Source organism: Tiliqua scincoides, chromosome 13, assembly GCF_035046505.1.
Source record: "Tiliqua scincoides isolate rTilSci1 chromosome 13, rTilSci1.hap2, whole genome shotgun sequence".
NCBI classification, from domain to species: Eukaryota; Metazoa; Chordata; class Lepidosauria; order Squamata; family Scincidae; genus Tiliqua; species Tiliqua scincoides.
Genome location: NC_089833.1, coordinates 12117900 through 12143276, shown reverse-complemented (window position 1 = coordinate 12143276; position 25377 = coordinate 12117900). Strand labels below are relative to the sequence as shown.

Sequence of the window (25377 nt, the reverse complement as noted above, 5' to 3'; positions counted from 1 at the left end):
AGAGGAGGGAGGGGGTGCAGGGTGTATCAGGAGGGTTTGGCTCTGCCTTGCCTGTTGTCCAGGACCTGGAGCAGGGATAGTGAGAACAGAGTGGCCCCTTTCCCTGGGCTATGTGAGAGGTGCCTTCCTTTGTCAAGCAGCTTTGGAGTGTGTAGTTTTGTGTTACAATCTACTTCCAAAACCTGGAACAAAACTTTTGTTCCTGCAGCTTGTTGCCAGGCCTGCAAGGGGTAGGGCAGGAGCTGTTCCCAGCTGAAATCTGGTATCAGCTTCTGCCAGCTTCCTGGCTTTTCAGGCTGCTGGAGCTCAGCAACCAGGAAAGAACACAGCCACCTTCCATCAGCCATTTTCAACCACTGTGCCATGGAACACTGGTGTGCCACGAATGGTCTTGCAGGTGTGCCGCGTGAGTTTGGGGAGGGTCATTTATTTGTAGGGCCTTTGGGGCATGTGAGCTGCCCATCAGCAGCATGGTGTGCCTTGTCAATTGTCAAAAAACTGATGGTGTGCCTTGACAATTTTAGTACCTTGTCATTGTGACATGAGATAAGAAAGGTTGAAAATCACTGCCTTACATACTTCCTGCCCTTTCCCTCTGGCTAGTAAAAGCAGGAATAGCACAGCATTAACTCAGTTCTCAAACAGTACAGGAGTGGATTCATCTTTGGATGCAGTTCCAGCCTCTCTTACGTGCAAGGCAGCTCTCTGTATGCATTCTTGTGCCATCTTCTCCCCCCCCCCAGGTGCATGTGGAGCAGTCGAAGAGCCAAGCAAAGGTTTTGGAGTTCATTTTATTGTTTTCGTAATAGCCATCCTCTCTCTCCGAGAGAACCGGGTCGTAGCTTATCTCTTTCTGTCTTAAACTATGCTAACAGTGATGGAGGCAAGAGGAACAAAACCAACATAAACTACAATCGAAAGGCACTTAGAAACTGTTAAAATACTGACAGCCAGGGATGGGTGACGACAGACAAGAACGAAACGCAAACGTACACCGGCTCGCGGGCCTGGTCAGTCAGCAAACATGCTGGGCAAGAGGGGGAGCCCGGGGCAAGGGTGCTGCCAGGCTCCGGGGTATGGGGGGGTGTCTGAGGGTATGTGCAGTCAGCCCACTGCCATGTGTGGCTGGGAGGCCAGCTCCCCTTGGCTGGTCAATGCACACTCCCAGAGTACCGTGACAACATTTGGGGCAGGGGCTGGGTCTCCTCCCACCAGCAGCTGCAGGGAGGGGTCCAAAGGAATGGGACAGGCGCTGGAAGAGGAGACCCTATATGGGTGGAAGCCCGTAGCAGGGGTCCCGCAGACAAGAGAACAGAGAGAGGTACGTGGGGACCCCATTGTACAGGAAGAGGGAATGAAAAGGCCAGGTGACCCCTCCTGAAAGGGGGGCAGTCAAGAGGTGACAGGCTCCTTCAGCAGCGATTCAATGGAGACTAGGAAGAGGACGCAGCTGGGCCCTGCTGCCGGAAGAGGGGGGGGCGAGAGGGTGGGTGAGGAGGTGCTGGCAGAGCCAAGTTCCTGGGAAGCACCAGAGCCAAGGCACCTTCATCTTCTGAGCAGATGCCACTGATACCCAGGTGGCCCAGCACTCCATTGGGCAACTGGTCCTGCTGCACCCTTCAACAGGGCCCAAGCAGGGTCTGCTTCCCGGCCTGGCTCATCTTCAAAACCTGCAAGGCCTCCTGGGGCCTCCATGTCAGCTGGGGGCGGGGGGGGGGGAATGACCCTGGGTGGGGGAGCACCAGGCCCAGCTCTTGCTCTTCTCAAGCAATGCACTGGCAAGCAGGTGCCTGCTGCTGGGTGGAGGGGCGGAAAAGACCCTCGCACGTTGCGATGCAGCGTTAATATAAGGAACTGCTGCTAGGGGGAAGTGACTATTTCAGTTCCTCCACGTCAGGTCAAGGGTGGGGAGCAGCAGACCATGGGTGGGTATGCCTTGTCAGGGAGGGCTGAGCCAGGGAAGGGGAGGTGGACTGCAGCAGCCCCATACTGACCCGGGCATTTCCTCCTCGGTGGGAGGTCTCCGGACAGGTGGGTCGGCCACACACCACTTTGCCTCCTCCTGGCTGCTGAAGCAGCAAGGTGGCAACAGCGTGGAGGGCATCTCTCGTTCCTTGAGCAGCAGCCAGCACTGGCTGGAGGGGGCTTCTGCAGGGACTGGTCTGGGACAGCCAGGCCTGCAGCTGCTGGCCCCTGGGGCAAAAGAACCACAGCTGTGGCCCTGCGGTGGGTCTTGAACTACTAGTGGGGCAAGAGAGGGACGGTGAAGGAAGCCACAGGTGCTGCTGAAGTTTCTGGTTCCACTCCTTGGCTGTGGAAGGAGGCCGACCTGGAAGGCGGCCTTGACCGCAACTCTGTTCAGGACAGCACAGGTCTGGCCTTTAGCTGCTTGTCACCATGTGAAATGGGGAGTGGTAAGTACTAAGTAGGGCCACCGTGGTGGTGCAGGGGAGGAGGTGCAGGCCTAAGCAGGCGTCATGTACCCAGCTCAGGCCAGGGCATGGCTGCTGCTCAGGGAAGCCGTGGTTATTGCTTATCTCAGAAGAGCCAGGCTCCTCCGTCGTGTCAGAAATCAAAGGGTGCACGTGCATGGAGGGTTGGGAAGGCTGGGGCTCCAGGGTGCAGAGCTGCTCTCCACAGTCCCGCAGAATGTTTTCTTGCCCTGCAGCGCTTCTGCAGGGTAGAGGGCTAAAAAGGCAGGTCCCTTCTCCACAGCCTGGTCTCCCTGTCCCAGCCCAGAGCCACTGCCGGGAGCGCTGGCCCACGGTCCTCAGTTCACTGCCGCTTGCTTCAGTAAAACGGAGCCTGTTGGTATCACCACCCAGCCAGGAGGCAACGCCTCGGCACTCCCCACAGAGTTCATGCCAGTGGACAGGTCCAAGACGCCCCCCGGGAGCAGCGAGAGGCCCTCGGAGGAAGGCCGCAGCCTGGCCAGCTCAGTCCTCTCGTTGGCCTCCTTGCAGCCCTCGGGCCCCTGGGCCCGGCTGCCTTTGGAGAGCCGGATGCTGCTCCCTCCGGGGCTCCTCTCAGCGCTGGCCTTGGAAGAGGTGCCAGCAAGCAAGGAGACAACGGGCAGCCCCAGGCCACTGGCTGCAAAGGGCGACGAGAGGAGGGGGTTCTTGGCCAAGTTCAGTGGGGCCAGGACTGGGCTGGGCAGGCCTGCCAAAGCAGCACTGCCCATCCCCCCACAGGCTAAGGTGCTGAGATCCAGGGGCGACGGAGTGAGGGGGAGGGGCAGGCCGGAGAGGCCGTGGCCCCCAAAGAGGGCGGCCGGGTTGGGGATGATGAGCTGGGCCCCGTTGACGTAAGGCACTTCCGCGGAGGCGAGGGGGGGCTTGGCGGTGGGCGGCTGCAGCTTCAGCAGCTCCTGCTGCTCCTGGGAGATGAAGTGCCCGTGAGCCTTGATGTGCTTGCGCAGGGAGCTGGGGTCTGTGTAGCGCTTGTGGCAGCCGGGCATCTTGCAGTAGTAGGGCTTGTCCACGTAGTGGGTGCGGGTGTGCTTGAAGCGGTCGCTGGAGTTGGAGTAGCGCTTGCTGCAGCCCTCGTAGGGGCAGATGTAGGGCTTCTCGCCTGCAGGGGAGGGAGGCAAAGACCTTGCTGGGCTGGCTGCAGGAGGAGCCCCCAGCGGGCCTGCTTGGTGGAGCTGCCACCTCACTGAGGCTCTCCAGGACCCAAGGCAGAAGGACTGCAGGCTTGCCCACAGGTTTGGTCGGGGTCTCCTTTAGCGCAAGTGCTACTTAGGCAGAGCTCCTCCCACCGCAGGCCCTTCTGCCTGCAAACCCCTGAATTGCATCTCCAGGCACAAGGCAGATGGTTGGTATATAAGGGACGCTGGCCATAGGGAGAGGGACCAAGGAGCTCCCCTTCCTCCTCCCCCCTCCCCCCCACACCCTGATGGCCCCTTTGCTCACCTGTGTGGGAGCGGTTATGAATCTTGAGGTTTTCCAGCCGGGAGAAGCTTTTGTTGCAGGTCGGACAGCGGTGGGGCTTCTCGTTGGTGTGGGTGCGGATGTGGATCAGCATCTTGTACCTGCAGGGGAAGCCCACAAGAGGGTAGGTAGCAATCATGTTGTTGGCAACCTTCAGTCTCGAAAGACTCTGGTATCGAGCTCTGAAAGGTGGTTCTGGCACAGCGTCTAGTGTGGCTGAAAAGGCCAGTCCGGGAGTGACAATCCCTTCCACACCGGGAGCAAGTGCAGTCTGTCCCTGGTCTGTCTCCCTGGCTATGGGCCTTCCTTCTTTGCCTCTTTGCCTCAGTCCATTGGCCAAGTGTCTCTTCAAACTGGGAAAGGCCATGCTGCACAGCCTGCCTCCAAGCGGGCCGCTCAGAGGCCAGGGTTTCCCACCTGTTGAGGTCCACTCCTAAGGCCTTCAGATCCCTCTCGCAGATGTCCTTGTATCGCAACACTTGTGCCCTTACAACTTCAGGCAGTAGCTGGCTATGCTCATTCTCCTTCCCTCACCCAGAGAATTACCAGGGGGAGAGGGACAAGGCATCTCCAAGGGGGAGAAGACCCCTACCCTCTGTTTCCCTTGCCAAGGAAGGACCATCTTTCTTCTTAAGAAGTTGGTTGGGGGGGGGGGGTATCACAAGTTCTTCTCTAGCCAGAGATGTACCAAAGGAACGGTGCACAGTGCCAGGCAAAGACGCACCAGCCCACACCAACAACTCTGGTATGTGTGAGCTTTGGAGTTACACAGGACTCCTGGCTGCGGGCTTCCTCCCTCTATTTCAGATGGCCAGCAGCAGAAGCTGTTCTTGGCCCCTCAACTCTCCCACCCTTTCTCCCTCATTCCCTGCCCTGGTGCCTGCAAGGCGAGTGGGTTACCTGGCATTGAAGCCCCTGCCATGGCGCGCACAGCCCTCCCAGTGGCAGCAGTAGCCCGCATCCTTCTCCGGCTTCACGTGAAAGTCGTTGACGTGGTCCACCAGGTCTTGCAGGAGCTCAAAGAGCTGGTTGCACTGCAGGGGAGAAACCAGGGGTGAATGAAAGGGAGACGTTCTGCTGCAACTGTGTTGCTTTGCCCCATTGGATGCAGAAACCCCTGCAGCCCGAGATGCTCACTCCCCTCCCCAACATACAGACCCTCTCACCTTGGACCAACGACACACCAGCTGCTTCTGCAGAGGAAGGTCTGGGGAGAGCCGCTTCTCCCTCGGTGGGGTCAGGAAGGCTGAGGCAGGCAGGTGCAAAGCACCCCCGGAGTTCAGAGGCAGGAAAAACTGGAAAGAGCTGCGGAGGCCGTCAACATAGCGCAGGGACTGCAGGTCCTGGAGGGGAGGGTTGGAGGCCCCTGTCATCTCTGGCCTTGGAATAAAGCTCAGCCACCTCCCCTCATGAGTGTCAGACAGCGCCCACACCAGACCATGAGCTACAGATGACTTGGTCTTGCAAGGGCCGGCAAAGGAAGCAGGTCTCACAAGAGGGCACTCCCCGAGAGAGAGCGTCCCACATCTGCTGGCACTCACTCACTTGCAAGGCAGGATTCAGAGTCCTGAACAGCTGTCCCTGGCAAGAGGGGTGCTCCTAAGGGGAGGGGCCCTACCGCTGTACCTCTGGCAGCAACTCAGCTCAGAGGCCAAGACCCTGGTGCTTGGCTGCCAGTCAAACAGTCCCCAGGGAGCTGCACCCAGATCCGTCACCACAGAAAGCAGCTTTGTGTGCCCGTGTTCTGGAACTGCCTGATCTGCCCCCTAGCACACTGGTGTACCTGAGGGGTGGGGGAAAATGTTTTGGGACACCACCCGGCAGGGGGCACCACTGCCACCCCCCCTTTTTTTTTTTAACATAAGGCCCTTTTAAAGGGCCTTCAGAGTGCTATGGAGGCTGCGTGGCCTCCCCGGCCCCCAGTAGGCCTTCTGGGGCCTATGGTTGGACTAAAAGGTTTTCGGATGAAAACTGGCATCAGTGTGGGGAGGCTGCACACTGCCTCTCTGGCCCTCAGAAGACCAGAAAACGTTACTACCTGTTTTATCCAAAAACTGGAACGGGTATTTTTCAGCCTGGGGGTGGCTGGCATTTTGCGGGTGGCAAAGTGGCCAGGATTGCAGTTGCCCTGGCCTACCTCAGAGGCGCAGTTTGATGGCCAAGACAAAGACGTTGGAGCACTTCACCAGAGATGCTCTGCCAGACATGGGGGCAGGAGTCCCTCAGGCTGTGATAGGTCCTCCCATGGAAGAAAACCACTCCCCTGCCCCAGCTTGCTCCCCACTCGCAACTCACCCGCAGAGTGGAGGCGCTCACCAGCTCCCCACCGCTCTGCCTGTCGGGAGAGAGAGAGACGCTGCCGCTGGGGGAGTCCAAGCCTGGAGGAGGAGAGAGACTCAGGTCGATCGTGGGGGGGGAGGAGAAGCGGGCGTCCCTCTTGTCGGAGCACCTGGAGTGTGGCTGGAGGCCTGGCAGGTGGCAGAGAGAGAGAGATGCCAGCGTCAGTGGCAGGGAGCGGGGAAGCCCACCTTGCTGCGGGACGCATCCCTGTCCTCTTACGAAGTCACCAGTGTGGCCCGGGGGACCCTGCTGGCCCAACCTCTCACAGCAGGCTTGTTCCGACCCCCCTGCAGCATCCACCCTCCCCATTGCCAAACACTTACAGTCAGGGGGGGAAGGGGGAGAGCCAGGCCTGGCGGTGGTGGTCCCGTCCTCTGTGATCCGAAAGGCCTGGGGCAAGGCCTGGGGTTTTGGAGTGCCCAGGGCTCTGTCGCGTTTCTCTCGTGCTGCTCGGAGCTTGGAGATGCTCAGCTTGAGGTCGAGAGGTTCGTCCAGGGAATGCATGGCGAACGGCGAGGGGGGGGCAAGGCCGCTCTTGTCAGCAGGGGGCAGGGAGATCTGTGGGGGGTCTTCAACCTGGAGGGGGAAGTGTAAAGTCTGAGCCAGCTGTACCTCCTGCACCCTCCTCCACCCTTTCAGGGCACTACGTTTATTTTTTATGAATGAAAATTCTTTTAAAAGCCTCTAGGTGCCAAACAAACAGTAAAACCAGTTCCAGATATTTTGTTCCTTCAAAACACAAGAATCCAGCAGAGAGCAGCGCTATCTCCAGCCCTTCCTTAGGGCTTCCAGTGATCAAGAGCCCTGGGGACACCTTGGCTGGCCTGAGACATGGGCTGGACATTTCATGGGGAAGGAGCCTGTCGGCAAGCTAAAACACTGCCCCGAAGCCCTTATTTGGGCTGCTGCTTCTCCACCATACGCAAGTGCCCCAAAGAGCAAAGCCTGGGAAGCGGCTGTGGTCCCCCTGAGCAGCATTCAGACCCAGACTTCCAGACAAGCCAGCCTGCTTCTCCCTCGAGAGCCTGTGTCACAGGCCTGCCCTTCTTCTCAGCCACCCACAGCATGGCCAATGGTACCCCCTTCTCCTGCCCCCAGTCAAGAAAGAAACTGGGCTCCTTTTGGGGTCTCACCGGGCAGAGGCAAATATGCCCAGCCCACCTGGGTGGCAGGGTACTTCCTTTCCACCCGGGTGGCCCCAGCCTGCAAGATCTGCTTCCGGGTCATCAGCCTCCACTCTGCTCCCAAGTCTCCAGGTGAGCCCCCCTCCCCCCCCACTTTGCTGCGCTGCTGGTGTCTCGTCCTACCCCTGCTATGACCCTCCCTGCAGCGATGCAGGAACTTCTTCACTTAGGGGGCAGTTGGGGGCCCGCAGCCAAGCCCAGAGGCTCCAAGCAGCCCTCCCCACTCCCCTGTGGGCTCTGTGGGCACCAGCAGCCCCCGCCACACAGGAAGGGCTCGAAATTGCAAGCAGCTGTTCCTCTCTCTGCCCGCAGGCAGCGGAGCCAAGAGGAGTGGCCCAGAGCACGTGGGCAGAAGCACCATGACAAGGAGGGAGCCACATGCCTGTGAATCTGGCCTTGGTTGCCATACAGCAGGCTGTGGGGAAGGAGGCTGCAGTCCTCCCCGGCCTTCCCCTCCGCAACAGCAGCAAGGGCAAGGTCAGCCTACCTCATGCTGGAGGACAAAACCTGTGGGAAGTCAACCCCTTGCTCCAGCACTCTCAAACTGGGCCATGGGAGGGGTCACATTTCTCTTCTGGGGAGCCTGCAAGCAGGGCAAGGCCTCTCCGCGTTGGTCCACAGGCTGGAGCTCGAGAAACCTGAGCCACCATAAACACCGCAGCCGCCACGGATGGAGAGGGATCCTTGCTGGCTGCCAGCCCGCACACTGACTGCCGCAACCCACTGCACATCAAAAGCTCTTGCCCGCAGGGAGAATGCCCCCAAAAGCCTCTGCTTTTGGATGAGCCATGTGGGAAAGTTAACACAACATCCACTCTTTCTCTTCAGAAAAGGATGCGTTTTTGCAAACAGATCTTCACAAAATGTCTGCAGCTGGAAAACAAACCAGTAAGCCTAAAACCGGTGGCCAAACGTCAAATTCCCACACCGATTATTTTGAGGAGGGTTCCAATTTCTGCCTTTAGGGCTTTGGTTCCGGTTCAGGGCAACCCAGAGGTGTGGGTTTGAGTTCAGGTCTGGGTCAATGAAAACAAAAATCTCTCTGGGATGGTTTCGGGGTTCAATTCCTGCAGCACTTGGTCCGAAAAGCTCCAGTTTCTAAACTCGGCCAGTCACAAATTCTTAATGCCACAGGCCCGTGTCAAAGGCAGAGGGAGCATTGGAAACAGACCCCCGACCAGGTAAAGGTCCTGAACCTGGTGCCAAGAAGTCTCCACCCCAAGGGCTTTCCCTTGCTCAGGCCAGTGGCCACTGCTGTGGAACAGGGTGTCCTCCAATGCATGGTATGGTGACACTCTGCAGCTTGCTTCTTCCAGTGGGGGGGAGTTCCCCTGGCATCCAGGCAGCCCAGCACCAAGGCTGATGATCCTGCAAGGCCCTGAGAAGGAGCAGGGGGCAAACTGCTGCTGCACCTCAAAGCAATGCTCCTCTGCCTTTCTTACCTTGACAGCAGGGTCAGGATGTGACCTGGAGGAGCTGCAGGGTGTGCGAGGGAAGGAGGTCCTTGATGGAATCCACAAGTCCCCCCCCCACCTTTCTTTCCCCAGTATTAGGCAACTCATCTCCACCCCTCACCACTTTCTAAAACAATAGTAATGACCCACTACTCTGAGCTATATTCCCGAGAAAATGCAGTAACCGAGGAAGCGCTGAACAACACTGAGTGCCTGCCTGTGTTGGAGGAGCTTGACAGTGAACCAACCCTGGCAGAACTTCACATGGCCCTGGACTCCCTCGCCTCTGGCAAGGCACCTGGGAAAGACAGCATCCCTGCTGAAGTCCTAAAGTACTGAAAAGAGATCATCACCACTGAGCTGCATGAAGTCCTCTGCTGGAGAGAAGGTGGAGTACCACAGGACATGAGGGATGCAAACATCATCACGCTGCACAAGAACAAAGGCGACAGGGGTGACTGCAATAATTACTGTGGCATTTCTCTTCTCAGCATTGTAGGAAAGCTGTTTGCCCGAGTTGCACTGAAGAGGCTCCAGGTATTTGCACAGAGCATCTATCCAGAATCGCAGTGCGGATTCCGAGCCAACAGGTCCACCACCGATATGGTATTCTCCCTTAGACAGCTGCAGGAGAAATGCAGAGAACAATGCCAGCCACTCTTTATAGCCTTCATAGATCTCAGGAAGACTTTCCACCTGGTCAGCAAGGACAGCCTCTTCAAGATTCTCCCCAAGATCGGATGTCCACCCAGGCTCCTCAGCATCATCAGGTCTTTCCATGAGGACATGAAGGGCACTGTAGTCTTTGATGGCTCCACATCAGACCCCTTTGACATCTGAAGCGAAGTGAAGCAGGGTTGTGTTCTCCTGCCAACCTTGTTTGGGATTTTCTTCACTGTCCTGCTGAAGCAGGCCTTTGGAACTGCAACAGAAGGCATCTATCTCCGGACCAGATCAGACGGAAAGCTCTTCAACCTCTCCAGACTGAGAGCAAAGTCCAAAGTCCAGCTGAAATGTCTGCATGACTTCCTTTTTGCCGACTTTACCGACTCCTCTTTACCGCCCACTCTGCCAAAGATCTCCAGCAGCTCATAAACTGTTTTAGCAAGGCCTGCCAAGACTTTGGACTGACAATTAGCCTGAAGAAAACACAGGTCATGGTTCAGGATGTGGACTCACCTCCCTGCATTGCAATCTCTGCGCATGAGCTGGAGGTTGTCCATGACTTTGTGTACCTTGGCTCAACGATCTCCGACACTCTTTCTCTGGATACCGAGCTAAACAAACGCATCGGTAAAGCAGCTACCACATTTTCCAGACTCACAAAGAGAGTCTGGTCCAACAAGAAGCTGACGAAACATACCAAGATCCAGGTCTACAGAGCTTGCGTCTTGAGTACACTTCTATACTGCAGCAACTCATGGACTCTTCACTCGCAATAGGAGAAGCTGAATGCTTTCCACATGTGCTGCCTCCGATGCATCCTCGGTATCACCTGGCAGGACAAAGTTCCAAACAATACAGTCTTGGAACGAGCTGGAATCCCCATTGTGTATACACGGCTGAAACAGAGATGCCTGCGTTGGCTTGGTCATGTCGTAAGAATGGGTGATGGTCGGATCCCAAATTATCTCCTCTATGGAGAACTTGTGCAGGGAAAGCGCCCTATGGGTAGACCACAGTTGCGCTACAAGGATATCTGCAAGAGGGATCTGAAAGCCTTAGGAGTGGACCTCATCAAGTGGGAAACCTTGGCCTCTGAGCATTCTGCTCGGAGGCAGGCTGTGCAGCATGGCCTTTCCCAGTTTGAAGAGACACCTGGCCAACAGACTGAGGCTAAGAGGCAAAGAAGGAAGGCCCATAGCCAGGGAGACAGACCAGGGACAGACTGCACTTGCTCCCAGTGTGGAAGGGATTGTCACTCCCGAATCGGCCTTTTCAGCCACACTAGACGCTGTTCCAGAACCACCTTTCAGAGCACGATACCAGAGTCTTTCGAGACTGAAGGTTGCCAACAAGTAATGGCCCACCCCCTCCAGCAATCATAGCACTGCATATTTGTGGGGGCTGGCTATGCAAAGAAGGGCAAGATCCCTGGAGGCCAATTCACAAGAAAGGAAGAGTCAAGATCTGGTCTTGGTGGGTGGGAATGGGATGCTTCCAGGTCCCCCTTCCGTGGGAGCCAATGCCCCTCTGGCAAGCAGGCAGGCAGCTCTGCCAGGAGTCACCCACCCATCCTCTAGAGCAGGGGTGTCCAAAGTTTTCGGCAGGAGGGCCCCATCATCTCTCTGACACTGTGTCGGGGGCCGGGGGGGGGAAGAATTCATTTACATTTAAAATTTGAATAAATTTACATAAGTTTACATAAATTAATATACTAGAGGTGGAACTTATATGAATGAATGAAGGTCCTGCAATAGCTCAAGGCCTATAAAACGCCTTGCACAAAGCAAGACTGGCCTTTCCTTTGCTGCCGCTACTGCATCACAGACGTGAAACAGCAAGCAGTGGAGGGAGCCCTCATCCCACAGCTCACGCAAGAAGTCTAACAGTCGCCCTCACGCTGAGAGCGGTTGCGTCGGGCCAGTGTGGGCTCCAGCAAGTTTCCAGAGGGCCAGAGGCTCATTGGAGACTGGGGTGTCCCTGAGGGCCGCACTGGGAGTCCTTGAGGGCCGCAAGTGGCCCCAGTGCCGGGGTTTGGGCACCCCTGCTCTAGAGGGTACCCAGACTTCTTACCAGCCTCACCAAAGCGCCTTAGCGTGGGAAAGGGCAGCAGCAGCGCTGCCTGGGATGCCTGTCCAGGAATGGGAGGAGCGCAAATCTACCTCTAGCAGGGGAGGGTTGGAGAAGCAGCAGGAACTAAGCCTCCTTGCTCCTTTCAACTCTTTTCTTTCCTCCATTTCCCTAACAAGACCCTCCCCCAGGGCAGGACTCTGCACATCCAAGAAATGGAGGTGTGCAGAACATAAGAAGAACCCTGCTGGATCAGGCCAAAGACCCAAGTAGCCCAGCTTCCTGCATCTCACAGTGGCCCACCAGAGACCTCAGGGAGCACACAAGACAACAAGATACCTGCATCTTGGTGCCCTCCTTTGCAACTGGCATTCTGAGGTAGCCTACTTCTAACATCAGGAGGTTGCACATACCCATCATGGCTTGTAACCTGTGAGGGACTTTTCCTCCAGAAATCTGCCCAGTCCCCTTTTAAAGGCATCCAGGCCAGATGCCATCCCCACATCCTGTGGCAAGGGATTCCACAGACAAACTGGGTCAAGAAATATTTTCTTTGGTCTGTCCTACCTCTCCATTTGAGTGGACATCCCCTGGTTTGGGTGTTGTTTGAAAGGGAAAAAAAGAACATCCCTCTATCCATCACCACCACCACCACATCCTGTGGCAAGGAGTTCCACAGACTAATTACATGCTGGGTCAAGAAATATTTTCTTTTGTCTGTCCTAACTCTCCCGCCACTTCATTTGAATGGACATCCCCTGCTTCTGATGTTGTGCCCCTTTCCACCCCCTGAATAATTTTCTGTGTCTCAATCATGCCCCCCCCAAAGGCACCTTTTCCCCCAGACTGACTAGCCCCAAATGCTCTTAGGAGCCTTTCCTCCTAAGGGAGGTGCCCCAGCCCAGGAATCCTTTTGGCTGGCTTTTTTTCTACACCTTCTTCAGTTCCATTATAACCTGCAGCCCAGAAAGGGAGGGGGGTGGCTCAGCTGTGCTTAAAGAACTCTGCACATGCTTAGAGAACGCTGCACATGTTCAGAGCCACGTGCTTAGAGAACTCTGCACGTGCTCAGAGGCCAGGGGCGCCTCCCCCGCACAGGCAGCCCTGCCAGACTGGGGCGAGCCCTGGCTGCCAGCAGCGCCACGGAGCCCGGGGCTCGACGGGGCGCCCCGCCAGGCTCCCCCTTCCGCAGCCCGGGCCCCGGGGCTGGCAAGGCCGAGCAGGGCAGGGCTTGGCTCCGGGTGCCGCCCGACTGCGGCTTTGTTTGCCTTCCTCCGGCTCCGACCCCTCCTGCGCTCGCAGCCGGACCCCGCCCCGTCTGCAGCGGCAGCCAAGAGCCGGCCTGGCGCAGGGATGGCGGAGGCAGCGCCCCCCTCCTCCTCCGCCCTCCAGCAAGCCCGGGCTCCGGGCGGCACCTGCGAACTCGCCCGGCCCGGATGGAGCAGGCAGGCTCCTGCCCTCCCCGGCTTGGCTGCGCGCCACGGCCGGAGACGCAGACGCGCTGGAATGCGGGAGTGCCGCGTGGGGGGCCCGGGCAGGCAGTGGGGAAGGGTAGGGGGGCGGCGGCGGCGTAGCTGGAGGGGGGCAAAGCACTGAGTTTTGCAGAGCGCCTCATCGCAGCAGGCAAGGGGCCTCTCCTCCTCCCCTGCGGAGCCACTCCGGACAGGGGTAGCAAAGCAGAGGCAAATGCAGAGGGGAGCGGTGGCGTAGCTGGTGGGGGGGCAAAGCACTAAGCCTTGCAGGGTCCCTCTCCCTCCACTCTGGAGCCATTCCAGTCGAGGGGAGCAAAACGGAGACAAATGCAGAGGGCAGTGGTGGCATAGCCAGAGGGGGTGGAAAGCACTGAGTCTTGCAGGGAACCTCACCACAGCGTGCAAGGGGTCTCTCCCGCTCCCCTTCGGAGCCATTCCATTTTGCTCCCCCCAGCTGGAATGGCTCCAAAGGGGAAGGACCGCTTGCATGCTGCGGTGAGGCTCCCTGCGAAACTTGGTGCTTTGCCCCCCCTCCAGCTACGCCACTGGAGGGGAGCACGCAAGGCCCAAGCCGGGTGCAAAGGAAACCTGCCTCTTCAAGGCTGAAAGGCTAAATGGTCTTTTCTGGGCACTAGCAAGTCATTCCAGTGCTCCTCTTCTCTCCCAGTTCTGCTTACCCAGCCCAAGGTCACAGCCGCAGTTTTGAAGGAAGAGCCCCCACCCCCAAAGCCAGTCCCACAGCATGGCGGTGAAGCCCTTGCTTTGCCCACAGAAGGTGCTAGTGGCCAAGGAGGGTGCCCCACCAGCTAAGGTGCCTGGGCACCTCAGAAGCCAACCCACAGCCTACAATCTCCTGAGAGATCCCACCAAAGAGAATAGGAATGTTAAACCTTGCTGGATCAGGCCAGCTTCCTGTATGGAACAGTGCCCCCCCCATGCCCCTTGAGCACACAAGTATGCTGGTGCCAATCCCCTATACCCGGCCTTCAGAGACAGGCTACCTCAGTCTAAAACACAGAGGCTGCATATAGCATCAGCTTGTATCCATGCACCTTTCCTCTATAAATCTGTCCAATCTCCTTTTCAAGGCATGCAGGCCAGGTGCCACAACATCCTTTAGGAAGGAGTTCCACAGATTACAGTATACATAGGTCAGGGGTGCCCAAACCCCGGCCCAGGGGCCACTTGCGGCCCTCAGGGACTCACAATCTGGCCTGCGCGGAGCCTCCAGTCTCCAATGAGCATCTGGCCCTCTGAAGACTTGCTGGAGCCCACGCTGGCGTGACGCAACTGCTCTCAGTGTGAAGATGACTGTTTGACATTTTGCATGAGCTGTGGGACAAGTGTTCCCTCCACTGCTTGCTGTTTTAGGTCTGTGATGCAGCAATGGCAGTGAAGGAAAGGCTAGCCTTGCTTTGTGCAAGGACTTTTATAGGCCTTGGGCTATTGCAAGACCTTCATTCATTCATACAAGTTCCATCTAATATATTCATTTATGTAAATTTATTCACATTTGAAATGTAAATTAATTTGCCCCCCCCCAGTCAGAGAGATGATGTGGCCCTCCTGACAAAAAGTTTGGACACCCCTGACATAGGTCAATGCTTTCCAAACTTTTCAGCACAGGGACCCACTTAAAAAAATGACTATTGTGACTCACTAGACAAAAAAAGAGACCTAGAGGGAAATAATATTTTATTTACTAATAACAATTGATAAATTATTATTAATCATCATCATCATCAGGGTCCTATGCTCTCAAGGCTGCTAGAGACCTTATGTATAGTATGTGTATGTAGACATTTTCTAGACTCTCCCTAGAAATGAAGTTCAAGGACTGTTTTCACAAACCTTTACAGTCATTCCAGGGTAACCCAGAAGGCTGAACTGGAGCAAGATGTGCAGTTAGGGACTTCCAGGCCAGACACAAGGCTGAAACTGGGTTCACACGTGATCTACAGCATGCCAATTACTAGAGTTAGTAGGAAAATGTGACAATTTGGAGGTATGAAGATGATCTCATACCACAAGTTGGCATTCTGCTATTTTCTTCTGCAAATTGGGCAAGGATGATTGCAAAGGATTGCAAGGATGATTTCAAAACTTTTCGTGACCCACCAAAAATCAGCTCACGACCCACTGCTGGGTCCTGACCCAAAGTTTGGGAAACAATTTTTGTGAGCTTGGACAAGTCTGCAGTGCCATGCGTCGAGAACACTGCTGCATGTTCCAAACTCTTGGGCGGCCCATGCAAACCACCTGCGAGCTGTCCTCTGATGGAACCAGAGGGCCACAAAACAAGTCCAGAATCCTTGGATCCTTGGATCAGAGCCTTGGGCAGTGCCACTGCTGCTCTTCTCTCTGGCCTGTGCCCACCCGTGCCACTGACTGTGCAGTTGACTCAAGGCTGCCTTCCGTCTTGCCCCATGCTTCAGACTGCGTGTCCTGGCCATGGGCACTGCAACAGAGGCATTGACACCAGGCTGATGCCACAGTGAGGAACATTCCTGCAACTGTCCAGTACCATGTCAGCCCTTTCTGGCTTGCGCACCTTGCTAAGAGCAAGAGTGCCAAGGCCAGGCCTCCAGAACTGCAGGCGTATGCAGGCTAGGACAAAGCATCTGTGTTGAAAAGACAGCCTGGAACAGCCGAGGACAAAGAAAGTCACTTCCTCACATGATGACAGCAGGTTGCTCTGGCTTGGTAAAGAGAGACAATAAAGCCTTCCCTACTACGCGTGTTTCACCGCTCTGATGTCACCTAGCAAGCTGTCCCACCCAGAGCTTGCCAGGGCTGCATGTCATCCTCTCCTGGCACAGGAAGAGATTCTGCCCTGACCCAGCTGGACACTAAAGCTCTGCTGAAGCCCAGCTGTTCGAGGCAGGTTCCAAGGAGGCTTCTCCAGCATCCCTCAGTTGTTGAGGGCACCTGGAGAAGGGCAGGCTTCATCAGCCCCTCTGCCCTTCCCTTAGAAGGGTTCCTGGAAGCTAGGTGTGCCAACAGGGGAGTAGCACTGGCACTGCCCAAGGCTCTGATCCTTTGCACAGGTCGGCAGCCAGGCTGGGAATGGGCTGCAAACCCAGGCCCCAGATCAGGCCAGCATTGCAGAGGGGCAGGGTTGAAGGGCATGAGAGCAAGCGGGCAGGTCCTCTGCCAGCCTCAGAGGGGCTGTGCTGCGCTGGGCCCCTCATGGCACATGGGGCACAGCCGCTGGTTCCAACCCAGCCAGGCGGGCCTATGGTCTGTCCTCAGTGCTTCCTTTGGCCGGAGCAGCACCAACGCCTGCCCCCAACATCTGGTGACCATGCTGGGCCTGGGCCTGGCCTGCCTTCCTCCATGGGGCCGATGTTTTGGGCCTGCAGGGAGGCTCAGGAACAAGGCCGGCAGAGGCTTGGGAGGGGCACACACTGCCTCCTTGAGAGACCCTTCCTCTGCCTTTCCCCCCAAGCCGGTGGCCTCCTGCTGGATTCCAGAGCTTCTCCTGGGAGCCAGCCTGGGTGGGGCACTCTGGATGGGAAGCAGCTCCGACTCCCTCTCCGCAGCAGCTGCCAAACCAAACTGGCCTCCGAGCGCAACATTCCTGGGAACAAACCTTCCTAGAATCCAGAGGAACCGGAAGAGCAAGCGCCACCTCTCCCAGCTTCCACATGCAGCCGAGCCAGTAGCGGAGGGGGGGGGGGCAGCACGAGGGGCCTGGGGCTCACGGAAGCGGGACACAACAAGTCTCTCCTTGCAGCTGTGCCGAGGCGCCTGGCGGCCCCCCCCCATCAGCCAGCAGTTCCCCATCTGCTCACAACACCACGCTCCAGTCCAACACTCCTTCAGGCTCCCTGCTGAGACTTCCACCGCCACTGGCCCAGAGCCTGCCTGTCCTTGCAAGGGCGATGGGCTCAGCTGGGCCTTCAGCACAACAAAGTGCTGTGCTTGGCTCTGCCCAGCAGGGAGGGGTGGGAGTGGGTCAACCCGCAGGACAGCTGGAAGGGCTGTGGAGGGACACACAGAGCCTGGCCCTGCTTAGACCTCCGGACACACCCACCCCCTCTCCCCCCCACCACTTCCATCCTGCCCTGACTCATCTCGCTCCCAGCCAGGCAGGGTCTGGATGTGGTCGGGGAGCTGCCAAGAGGTCCGCTCTGGGATGTGCTCACATCCCAGCCAGGGGCCTTCCTCGACTGCGGCAAGCTTGGGAGGCTGCTGTGCTGGGCCTGGGGGTAAATTACTGGAAGGTCTCTGGGCCTCAGACTAGGGGGTTTTCAGGTTTCCAAGGCCAGCTGCCGAAGGGCTTCCTGCTTGAGAGCGGCTACCTTGTGGTTCTTCTCCACCCACCCAGTACTGCACGTCACCCGATAACTCCACTTGAGGAGTGCTCCGCTGCCTCAAGCCACCTCCCCCTCCACCATCAGGGTGGCACTGGCTGGGCACCACACTTGGCCAGACCAGTCCACTTCCTCCCAGCCACCAAGACTTGACCTCTTGAACCCCAGGCCACTGAGCCGCAGCCCTACCCCAGACAAGTTTCTATCTCAGATAATTCCAAAATAAGGGGACATTCCAAACCCGGAGGGAGAGGGCTTTGCTCAGAACCCCGACACACACCGCCCCAACCTTCTCGCCTCATCAGTCCACCATCGTCCAGGTGTGGGCTCCCAGCCAGTGATGCAACCATAGCACACCTCTGTACTAGGGGCTTGCAATGAGTGGCTCCCCGTCTCGTGTGCAATATCTGCCTCCCCCTTTTGCCAACCGTGCCCTCTGAGGGAATCTTTGCCATCTTTTTCTACAGCCTGTTGACCCCTCTGGTCATCCTCTAGGCCACCTCTCTTAGGGGGCTTTCCTTCCCACCTTCCCCCTTCCCCAGCACAGCTGCAGCTGACCCCCCCCCCTCCTAGGCCACTGGCCACCTGCTGCATCCTATCAGACAGGTACTGCAACACTCTGGCACTGGGGCCAGTCGCCTGCCCCCTCCATCAAGTTATGAACCAAGCCATCCCCATGCAAACACAATCTCCTTGCCTCCAGAAGCCACCCCCCCCAGGGTCACGCAAGGTGCGGAGCCCACTCTCACGCCTGTACTTTTGGAAAGTTTTCCTGCAATGGGAGGGAGGCCACAGATCAGTGGTGGAGCCCCTGGAAGCTTCATCTCCAGGCAGGGCTGCGAAAGCCCCCTCTCTGCCCAAGACCCCACAGGGCCAGTCAGAACTAAGCTACCCAGAAGGTCCCAGCAGCATAGACAGCCCCTTTTTGCCCAGCCCATGCCCCCAGGCTACTCTGTGGGTCAGGAAGAGGTGATGCTTCTTCTTCCAAGGGCAGTCCCTTGGAAAGCCAGGAGAATGGAAGCAGAACTCCAGGAGGCCAGTAGACAAGCAGCCAACTGGAGAACAACCAGCCATCCAGGCACTGGCACAAGCCTGAAAGGCTTCCCAGAGATCGTGGTTGGGGTTCTGGAAACAAGGCCCATTGGTGTCTGAGCCAGACACCATGGCGGGAGGGGGAGGGTTGAGAAACAATCAACTTTTGCTTGGCTTAAAACAGACTCTCAAGTCTGGGCAGCTGGGGAGGGGGGCTTGGGAAAGTATCAAGCCATGACCTCAGGAGAGAGGCAACTCCCAAGGCCCCTGGAAAGACCCGGCCTGGCAGGATGCTTGGAATGGGTGACCGAGAGCCTTTGTGGGCCTCAGCCCAAGACAGGGAGGACAAGGGGGGGCTATGCACCACAAGTGGGGGTGCTGCTGCCCCCCCCCGAAGAGCAACCAGGGACAGTGCCAGGAGCTGCCATGCCAAGGGTTCCACTTGGCTGCCCCGGAGTCAGCTCACCCCCCACCCGGCACCTGCCCCTGCCCTGCTCAGGCAAGCATAGCGCCACCTCAGCACAGCCTGACGCTCCACCCCGCTGGACGCAGGGCTGCTGGGCAGGAGCCAGCGGTATCCCGAGCATTCCACCTGGGCAGCTGCCAAGGAGAGGCTGCCAGGCCCCAAGCTGTCTGCACAGCCACAGCTGCGAGGCAAAACCAGCCAGGAATAATGGGGGGGGGAGGAATGGGCCTGCAGGGATGGGGGACAGGGCTGAGACCCCGAAGGGACTGGCACCGATCCCCAGCAAGCTCTTCGGAGTGCAGACAAAAAGCCAGGCCTTCCCTTGGAAACAGGGCTGGCAGAGAGGTCACCCTGGGCTGGGTGCGCCAGACACGGGACAAGGCAATCCCAGGGTCAAATCCCCGCTCCGCCACAAAGCTGGTTGCCCAGCCCAGGCCACCCTGCAGGGTTTGGAAGGCTTGAAATGGTCTCACCCTGTCCACCTCCCTTTGGTGCCACATGGCAGCACACAATGACATCCATGCAGCTGGGCAGACTTCCCTGGAGAGGACCGACCCTCCGCCTCTTGCGCCCGAGCTGCCCGCAGCACGAAGCGTTTGCCCAGCACTTTCCAAGGGTGCAAAGAGCTTCCCCTGTATTGCCATGACTGCAACTGCACCACAATCAGGCGGATGGCGTCGTCCCCACATTGCGGCCGAGGCTGAGAGGCAGCCACCTGTTAAAGCCCCAACAGAGTTAGTGGAGGAGGACATGCTCGGGGCAGGGGAGGTCCACGGTCACCGCTCCGTCTCTGAGCCCCCCGAAGGGTCCCCTGTGATGACCGACAGATCTGGAGGTGCCCACAAAAGGGCAGGCAGTTGGGCTCCCTTCCTTAGAGCATCCAGCAAAACAGCCTGCCTCTACCACAGCCAGGCATCTCACACAGAGTCCCAAACTCCTCACGCTGCGTTACGCCAGCCACATCCGCTGGGCCTCGCCTCCCTCACAGGACCGGTTTTTTGTTTTCATGAGGGAAGCTTCGGATCGCTCGCACAACCAGTTCACAACAGTTCAGAATGTAAGGAATAGAGCTAGGAAAGGCCTAGAAATCACACTCGGGAAGACCAGCCACATTAAAAACCACCACAGAGCACCCACGAGTCCGCCCAAAGCCTTCGTGACGTCCCCAAAAGCTTTGGATAAGAGGTCCTTCTTCTAACCTCTTCAGGAAAGTGGTTGCATGGTTTGGGGTCTACGCTGCGAGGATGAAACGAGGGGAGGAAGAGACCCCCTTCGCTCCTCGGGGAAAGGACAGAATGACACTGTGAACCATTCTTTTTACAGTGGATGTTCGGGTAAGGCCTGCACAGCAGCATCCGTTCCTCAGAAATTCTCTCTAAAAGGAAGATTTGCTGCAAGCTTCTCCTTCGGGGTTCGCTGGCCTTATTTCGAGACAGACCTGGCAATGCCCTAGTGGAGAAGGGGAGCGCCAACTACTTCCTCGCAGCAGGCACCCACTCCCCCTCCAGACTGGAGCAAATGGTCTACTCCTCGCAACGGGCCTGAGGTGGTGCTCTGCAACAGCCACAAACCTGCCTTGGAGAGCAACAGCAGAGAAGGAAGGCTGCAGCCCAGCCACTCAGCTTGTTCCAGCACTCCTGGGGGCAGTGGCTCCTGGCACACCATGGCACACCCAGGGGTCCGTGTGCCCCACACGGGTTGCTGGTGCAGCAGGTCCGTTCACAGACATTCCATCCTCCAAGCATGAATCCAGCCTTGACTCCAAGCCAACAGGAAGCAGCCAGCTGGATTCAAGGAGGTGAAGGAGCGGAAGCCATGCCTTCTGCACAGCTGAACCACCAGGCAGCCCTTTCAGTTGGAACCTATCTGCAAGTTGTTCTCCGTACCTTGAGGACTAACAACATGCTTTAAAAAAAAAAATTAAAACCCACACGTTCTAGATGCAAAAAAGTCAGTACACATCCTGCACAAGACCACAGAGTTTCACAGCATGTAGGGTCTCAGGGCAACCCCTCCTTAAAAGTCACAACCTGCCCAAAGCCCAGACCCCTTCCCTCGCAGGCGGTAACATCTCAGAAAACAGCCGCTGCAAACCCTTGGTGCCACCTTGATGCCACACTCCTCCTTGCCACCCCTCTGTGTCCGATTTTAAACAGAGACTGGAATACATTTCTATTCTGCAAAAGTCTTCCAAAGGCTCCATGAGGTTTGGTCCTCACCTGCCCCCTTTTGCTCTGTCTTGTAAATATCAGCAACATATCTTGTAAATATCTTGTAAATATCAACAACATCAACAATATATAAACATCTTTATGGACAGTCAGGAAAGATGGGACCTCAATCTGTATGCAAATAAACAGAGTTCAATCAGTGCAGCCAAACTGCACTTCCTGGCATGGGAAGGACAAGGGACCAAGCCACAGACCTGCCCCATAAGGCGCACAACCCCAGCTCACCTTCCTGGACCCAGGGCCACCAGCAGCTCTGCTGCATCTTACCCACAACTCATGTAGGCCGTAGTTCTAAGGACAGGTGGGTAGGCAAAGGATGAAGTGTTTGGGGCTTCCTAGCTTGGGGGGGGGGAAGGATGCTGGAGAGAGAACCTGGGGGTGGGGAGAGTTTCACACCCCAAGATGCATAGGGTGGTTGCTGGCTTGGAAGGAACCTTACAGGGACAAAGAATGAGCTTTAGGGGAGGGGCACCCCCTTCCTGCCCTGCTTGTAGCCTGCTAGATGGGGTAGGGATGAAGGTGCGAAGACTCCCTCCCCACACAGCAAAGCAGCTCCAAAGCATCCCCCACCACCACTTTCACTAGGCCAAGCCAGGGGCTCCCAGCCTGGTCGTTTTCTGCAGCAGACCCGTCTGGTCCTCCAGGCCAACCAGAAACCAGCCAGCAGTAGCCTCAGCCATGGGCACCAAGGAGTAGCTGTGCTGGAGGGGGCTGGCTGAGGGCCACCGTCCTGGCCTGCCCTTTCAACACCAGAAGGGAAGGATTTGGTGGCAACTCAGAGTTCACCGAGACACGTAACCTGGCACCAAACTGCCAGTCTGGATGGGAGATGTTTCCCATGATACCAGGGGACAAGGAGGGGAGGCCTGAGCTGGAGAGCGAGGCTCCCCTCTCCACCCACAGCAGCTCAAGTCTCCCTCGGAGGGACCTCTGGCCTCCGGCAAGCATGGATGCAGCCAGCTCTGGAGTCCTGCCAACCCACGGAACTGAACAGGAAGTGGGGGGGGGGAGTGCCAAGGTCAAGCTGGCTGGGATAGGCCCCCTCCCCCTCAAAGGGAGGGGTGGCACCTCTGAGGCCACAGCGCCCTCTTGCAGCCAGATGAGCAGCAGCTGCACTCTCAAAAGCTCTCCCAGACCTGTCAGGGCACCCCTCAAATGGCCACTCACAGTGGTGGCCAGAGAGCCGGAATTGGATGGCACTGCCCTCCCCCCACCGCACAATGGAACAAGCCAGGGCTGCTGCTGTGTGGACAGCTCTCAGGCCAAGCCAAGATGAACCCGGGAGGGGAAGGGCACTGGAGTGGGTCCTGAACCTGGGGCCACACACCTGAAGGCGGCCAGCCTTGGCGAGGGGCTCGCCACCCAGCTCCATTGTGACCCTCCCCCAAGGCTCAGGTCATGCCCCTGCCATTACCCTCTCATGCCCATCCCAGGGAGGGATCTGGGAGGGCTCTCTGCCTGCAGGACCACCCACCCCAGGGGCCCCTCCAGCACAGCCCCAGATGCCCAGGGGCTCAGGCCTTCCAGGGCCTGCCAGTCACGCTGCCAACCCCAGCAAATCCAGAAGACCATCCTGGCTTTCCCAGTGCCCAGACCTCTGATATGCCCAGGCATCCAAGAAGCAATGGAGGTGGAGGGCCAAGATCCTCAGCTTACGCCCTGCCTGGAGGCTATACAAACTGACCAGAGCAGAGTGAGAGTACACTCTGCGCATCCTCAGAGGCCTGGCGATCGCTTCTGCGTCCCCTCTCACCTAAAAGGACCCTAACTGCAGCTCCTTTAACCTCCCTCCCTTGCCCAGTGCCAGTGCCAGGCTGCAAGAGGGTGAGAATCCAGTGTTGGTGGGTGGGTGGATGGAAGGTTCACACGAGGTAGGCAGCCCCGTTCCCCCCCCCCGTGTTTGCTCTCTGGGGCGGAAGGGGGGATTTCCCCCCCCGCTTTCTTGACATTCCACAAATATCTCTCTGCCAAAGCCTCCCACCCCCCAGTGCAGGGACCCCCAACCAAATGGGGTGGGCAGAGAAAGAAAGGAAGGGCAACCCCCACCCTGAAGACCCCACGTTCCAGATCAAAGGCGGTGGAGGGAGGACAATGGCACTGGGGGGCGCGCGTCCGCCCCCACCGCAGAGCAGAGCCCCCCGAGGACTGCCCCCTTACCTTGGCGCGGCTGCGGGGAGGGGGCTTTGTGCGCGGCGCTGCGGGGAGGGGGAGCCGCCCGTGCCCTCTCCAGCCCTGCCGCTCTCACAGCCGGGGGCGACCTCCGGGGGGCGACGCGCCCGTCCAGCTCTCCGGCCAGCCCCACCGGCACCACCGACGGGGCGCACGGCCGCAGCGCCACATCTGCGGCTCGGGAGGCGGCCGGGGGTGGCTGGCTGGCTGGGCGGGCTGGGAGGCAGGCAGGGAGGGCAAGCCCCGCCAAGCCCCCTCCCCTCGCTTGGGGGGCCGGAGGAGGAGCTGCCGCGGAGGCTCTCGGCGGGCGTGTCCCCGGGCAGCAGCGCGGCTGATTTATGGCCACCCGGCTGCGGAGCCGCAGGAGAGTGACCAGCCCGGCCCAGCCTCCCTCGCAGGGGCCGGGGGGAGGGGGGCTCGGCGCAGGACCGCCCCCGCCAGGCTCCTCCCCGGCAGGACGCGCGGGCGCGAGCCGGCCCCCTCCGAGGCAGCCCCGGGGGGTGGCCAGCTGGCTCGTACGCCGAGAACTGTGCTGCCCCCCCAGCCCTGGCAGCCGGCAGCGGACCCACCACCCAAGCCTGGGCGTGTCTACTCGAAAGTAAGCCTCATTAGAGTCAGTAGGGCTTACTCCCAGGAAAGTGGCGAGGGTGGCAGCCTCTGAGCCCAAGCCTAGGCATGTCTACTCAGAAGTCAGTCCCATTAGAATCCGTGGGTCTTACTCCCAGGAAAGTGTGGCTAGGATTGGGCTACATGAGGGTTCTTGTTCTGGGCGGGCTACAAGGGCACTCATGGGATGCGCAAAACCCAGGCAGACTCTCCCTGTCTGGAGGCAAAGTGCTGGGAAGGAGCGCGCGCCTGGCCTGTGGGGCAGGGGAAGGCCAGGGGTGGACTCCTGGCACCAAGGGAGGCGCAGCACCCAACCCTGGCAAGGCCAGACTGGCAGCTTCCACCTACCTCCAGCGCAGGAATGGATGTCGCGGACCCACCTTCTCTGCCACCCCCTGGGCCAAATAATGCCCCCCAATTCCTAAGGATACAATCTTATGCACACTTTCCTGGTGTAAGCTCCATTGAACACAATGGGACATACTTTTGAGAAGACCTGCTTAGGATTGGGCTGTAAAATGGTCCCACGCAGCAGGTGCATATCCTAGTCTGATGCAGGTATGTGGGTTCGCCAGGGTGTGGATGGGAGGTCTAGCTGGGACTCAACCCCGTCCTCACAGCATGGTATGGTTTTGGGCATAAGAACATAAGAACAGCCCCACTGGATCAGGCCAAAGGCCCATCTAGTCCAGCTTCCTGTATCTCACAGCGGCCCACCAAATGCCCTAGGGAGTGCACCAGATAACAAGAGACCTCATCCTGGTGCCCTCCCTTGAATCTGGCATTCTGACATAGCCCATTGCTAAAATCAGGAGGTTGCGCATACGCATCATGGCTTGTAACCCATAACAGATTTTTCCTCCAGAAACTTGTCCAATCCCCTTTTAAAGGCATCCAGGCCAGATGCCGTCACCACAACCTGTGACAAGGAGTTCCACAGACCAACCACATGCCAAGTAAAGAAATATTTTCTTTTGTCTGGCCTAACTCTCCCAACACTCAATTTTAGTGGACATCCCCTGGTTCTGATGTTATGTGAGAGTGTAAAGAGCATCTCTCTATCCACTTTATCCTTCCCATGCATAATTTTGTATGTCTTAATCATGTCCCCCCTCAGGCATCTCCTTTCTAGACTGAAGAGGCCCGAATGCCATAGCCTTTCTTCATAAGGAAGATGCCCAACCCAGTAATCATCTTAGTCGCTCTCTTTTGCACCTTTTCCATTTCCACTATATCCTTTTTGAGATGTGGTGACCAGGACACAATACTCCAGGTGTGACCTTACCATCGATTTGTACAACGGCATTATAACATTAGCCGTTTTGTTCTCAATACCTTTTCTAATGATCCCAAGCATAGAATTGGCCTTCTCCCCTGCCGCTGCGCATTGGGTCGACACTTTCATCGACTTGTCCACCACCACCCCAAGATATCTCTCCTGATCT

General features: G+C 57.7%; 2 protein-coding genes across 2 annotated transcripts; both read right to left on the bottom strand.

The window, feature by feature from the left end:
- Positions 1–773: 773 nt before the first annotated feature.
- Positions 774–23677, bottom strand: GLIS2 (GLIS family zinc finger 2). The gene is made up of 7 exons (XM_066640535.1): positions 23315–23677; positions 6593–6845; positions 6225–6397; positions 5096–5272; positions 4830–4963; positions 3912–4030; positions 774–3570 (listed from the first exon to the last, which is right to left on the bottom strand). Exons 2-7 carry the CDS (start codon positions 6771–6773, stop codon positions 2771–2773), a joined length of 1584 nt encoding a protein of 527 aa, XP_066496632.1. The 5' UTR covers positions 6774–6845; positions 23315–23677; the 3' UTR covers positions 774–2770.
- LOC136663887 (atherin-like) lies at positions 19703–25337 on the bottom strand. The gene is made up of 3 exons (XM_066640852.1): positions 25268–25337; positions 23315–23872; positions 19703–19755 (listed from the first exon to the last, which is right to left on the bottom strand). The coding sequence occupies exons 1-3, from the start codon at positions 25335–25337 to the stop codon at positions 19703–19705; spliced, it is 681 nt and encodes a 226-aa protein (XP_066496949.1).
- Positions 25338–25377: the final 40 nt, after the last annotated feature.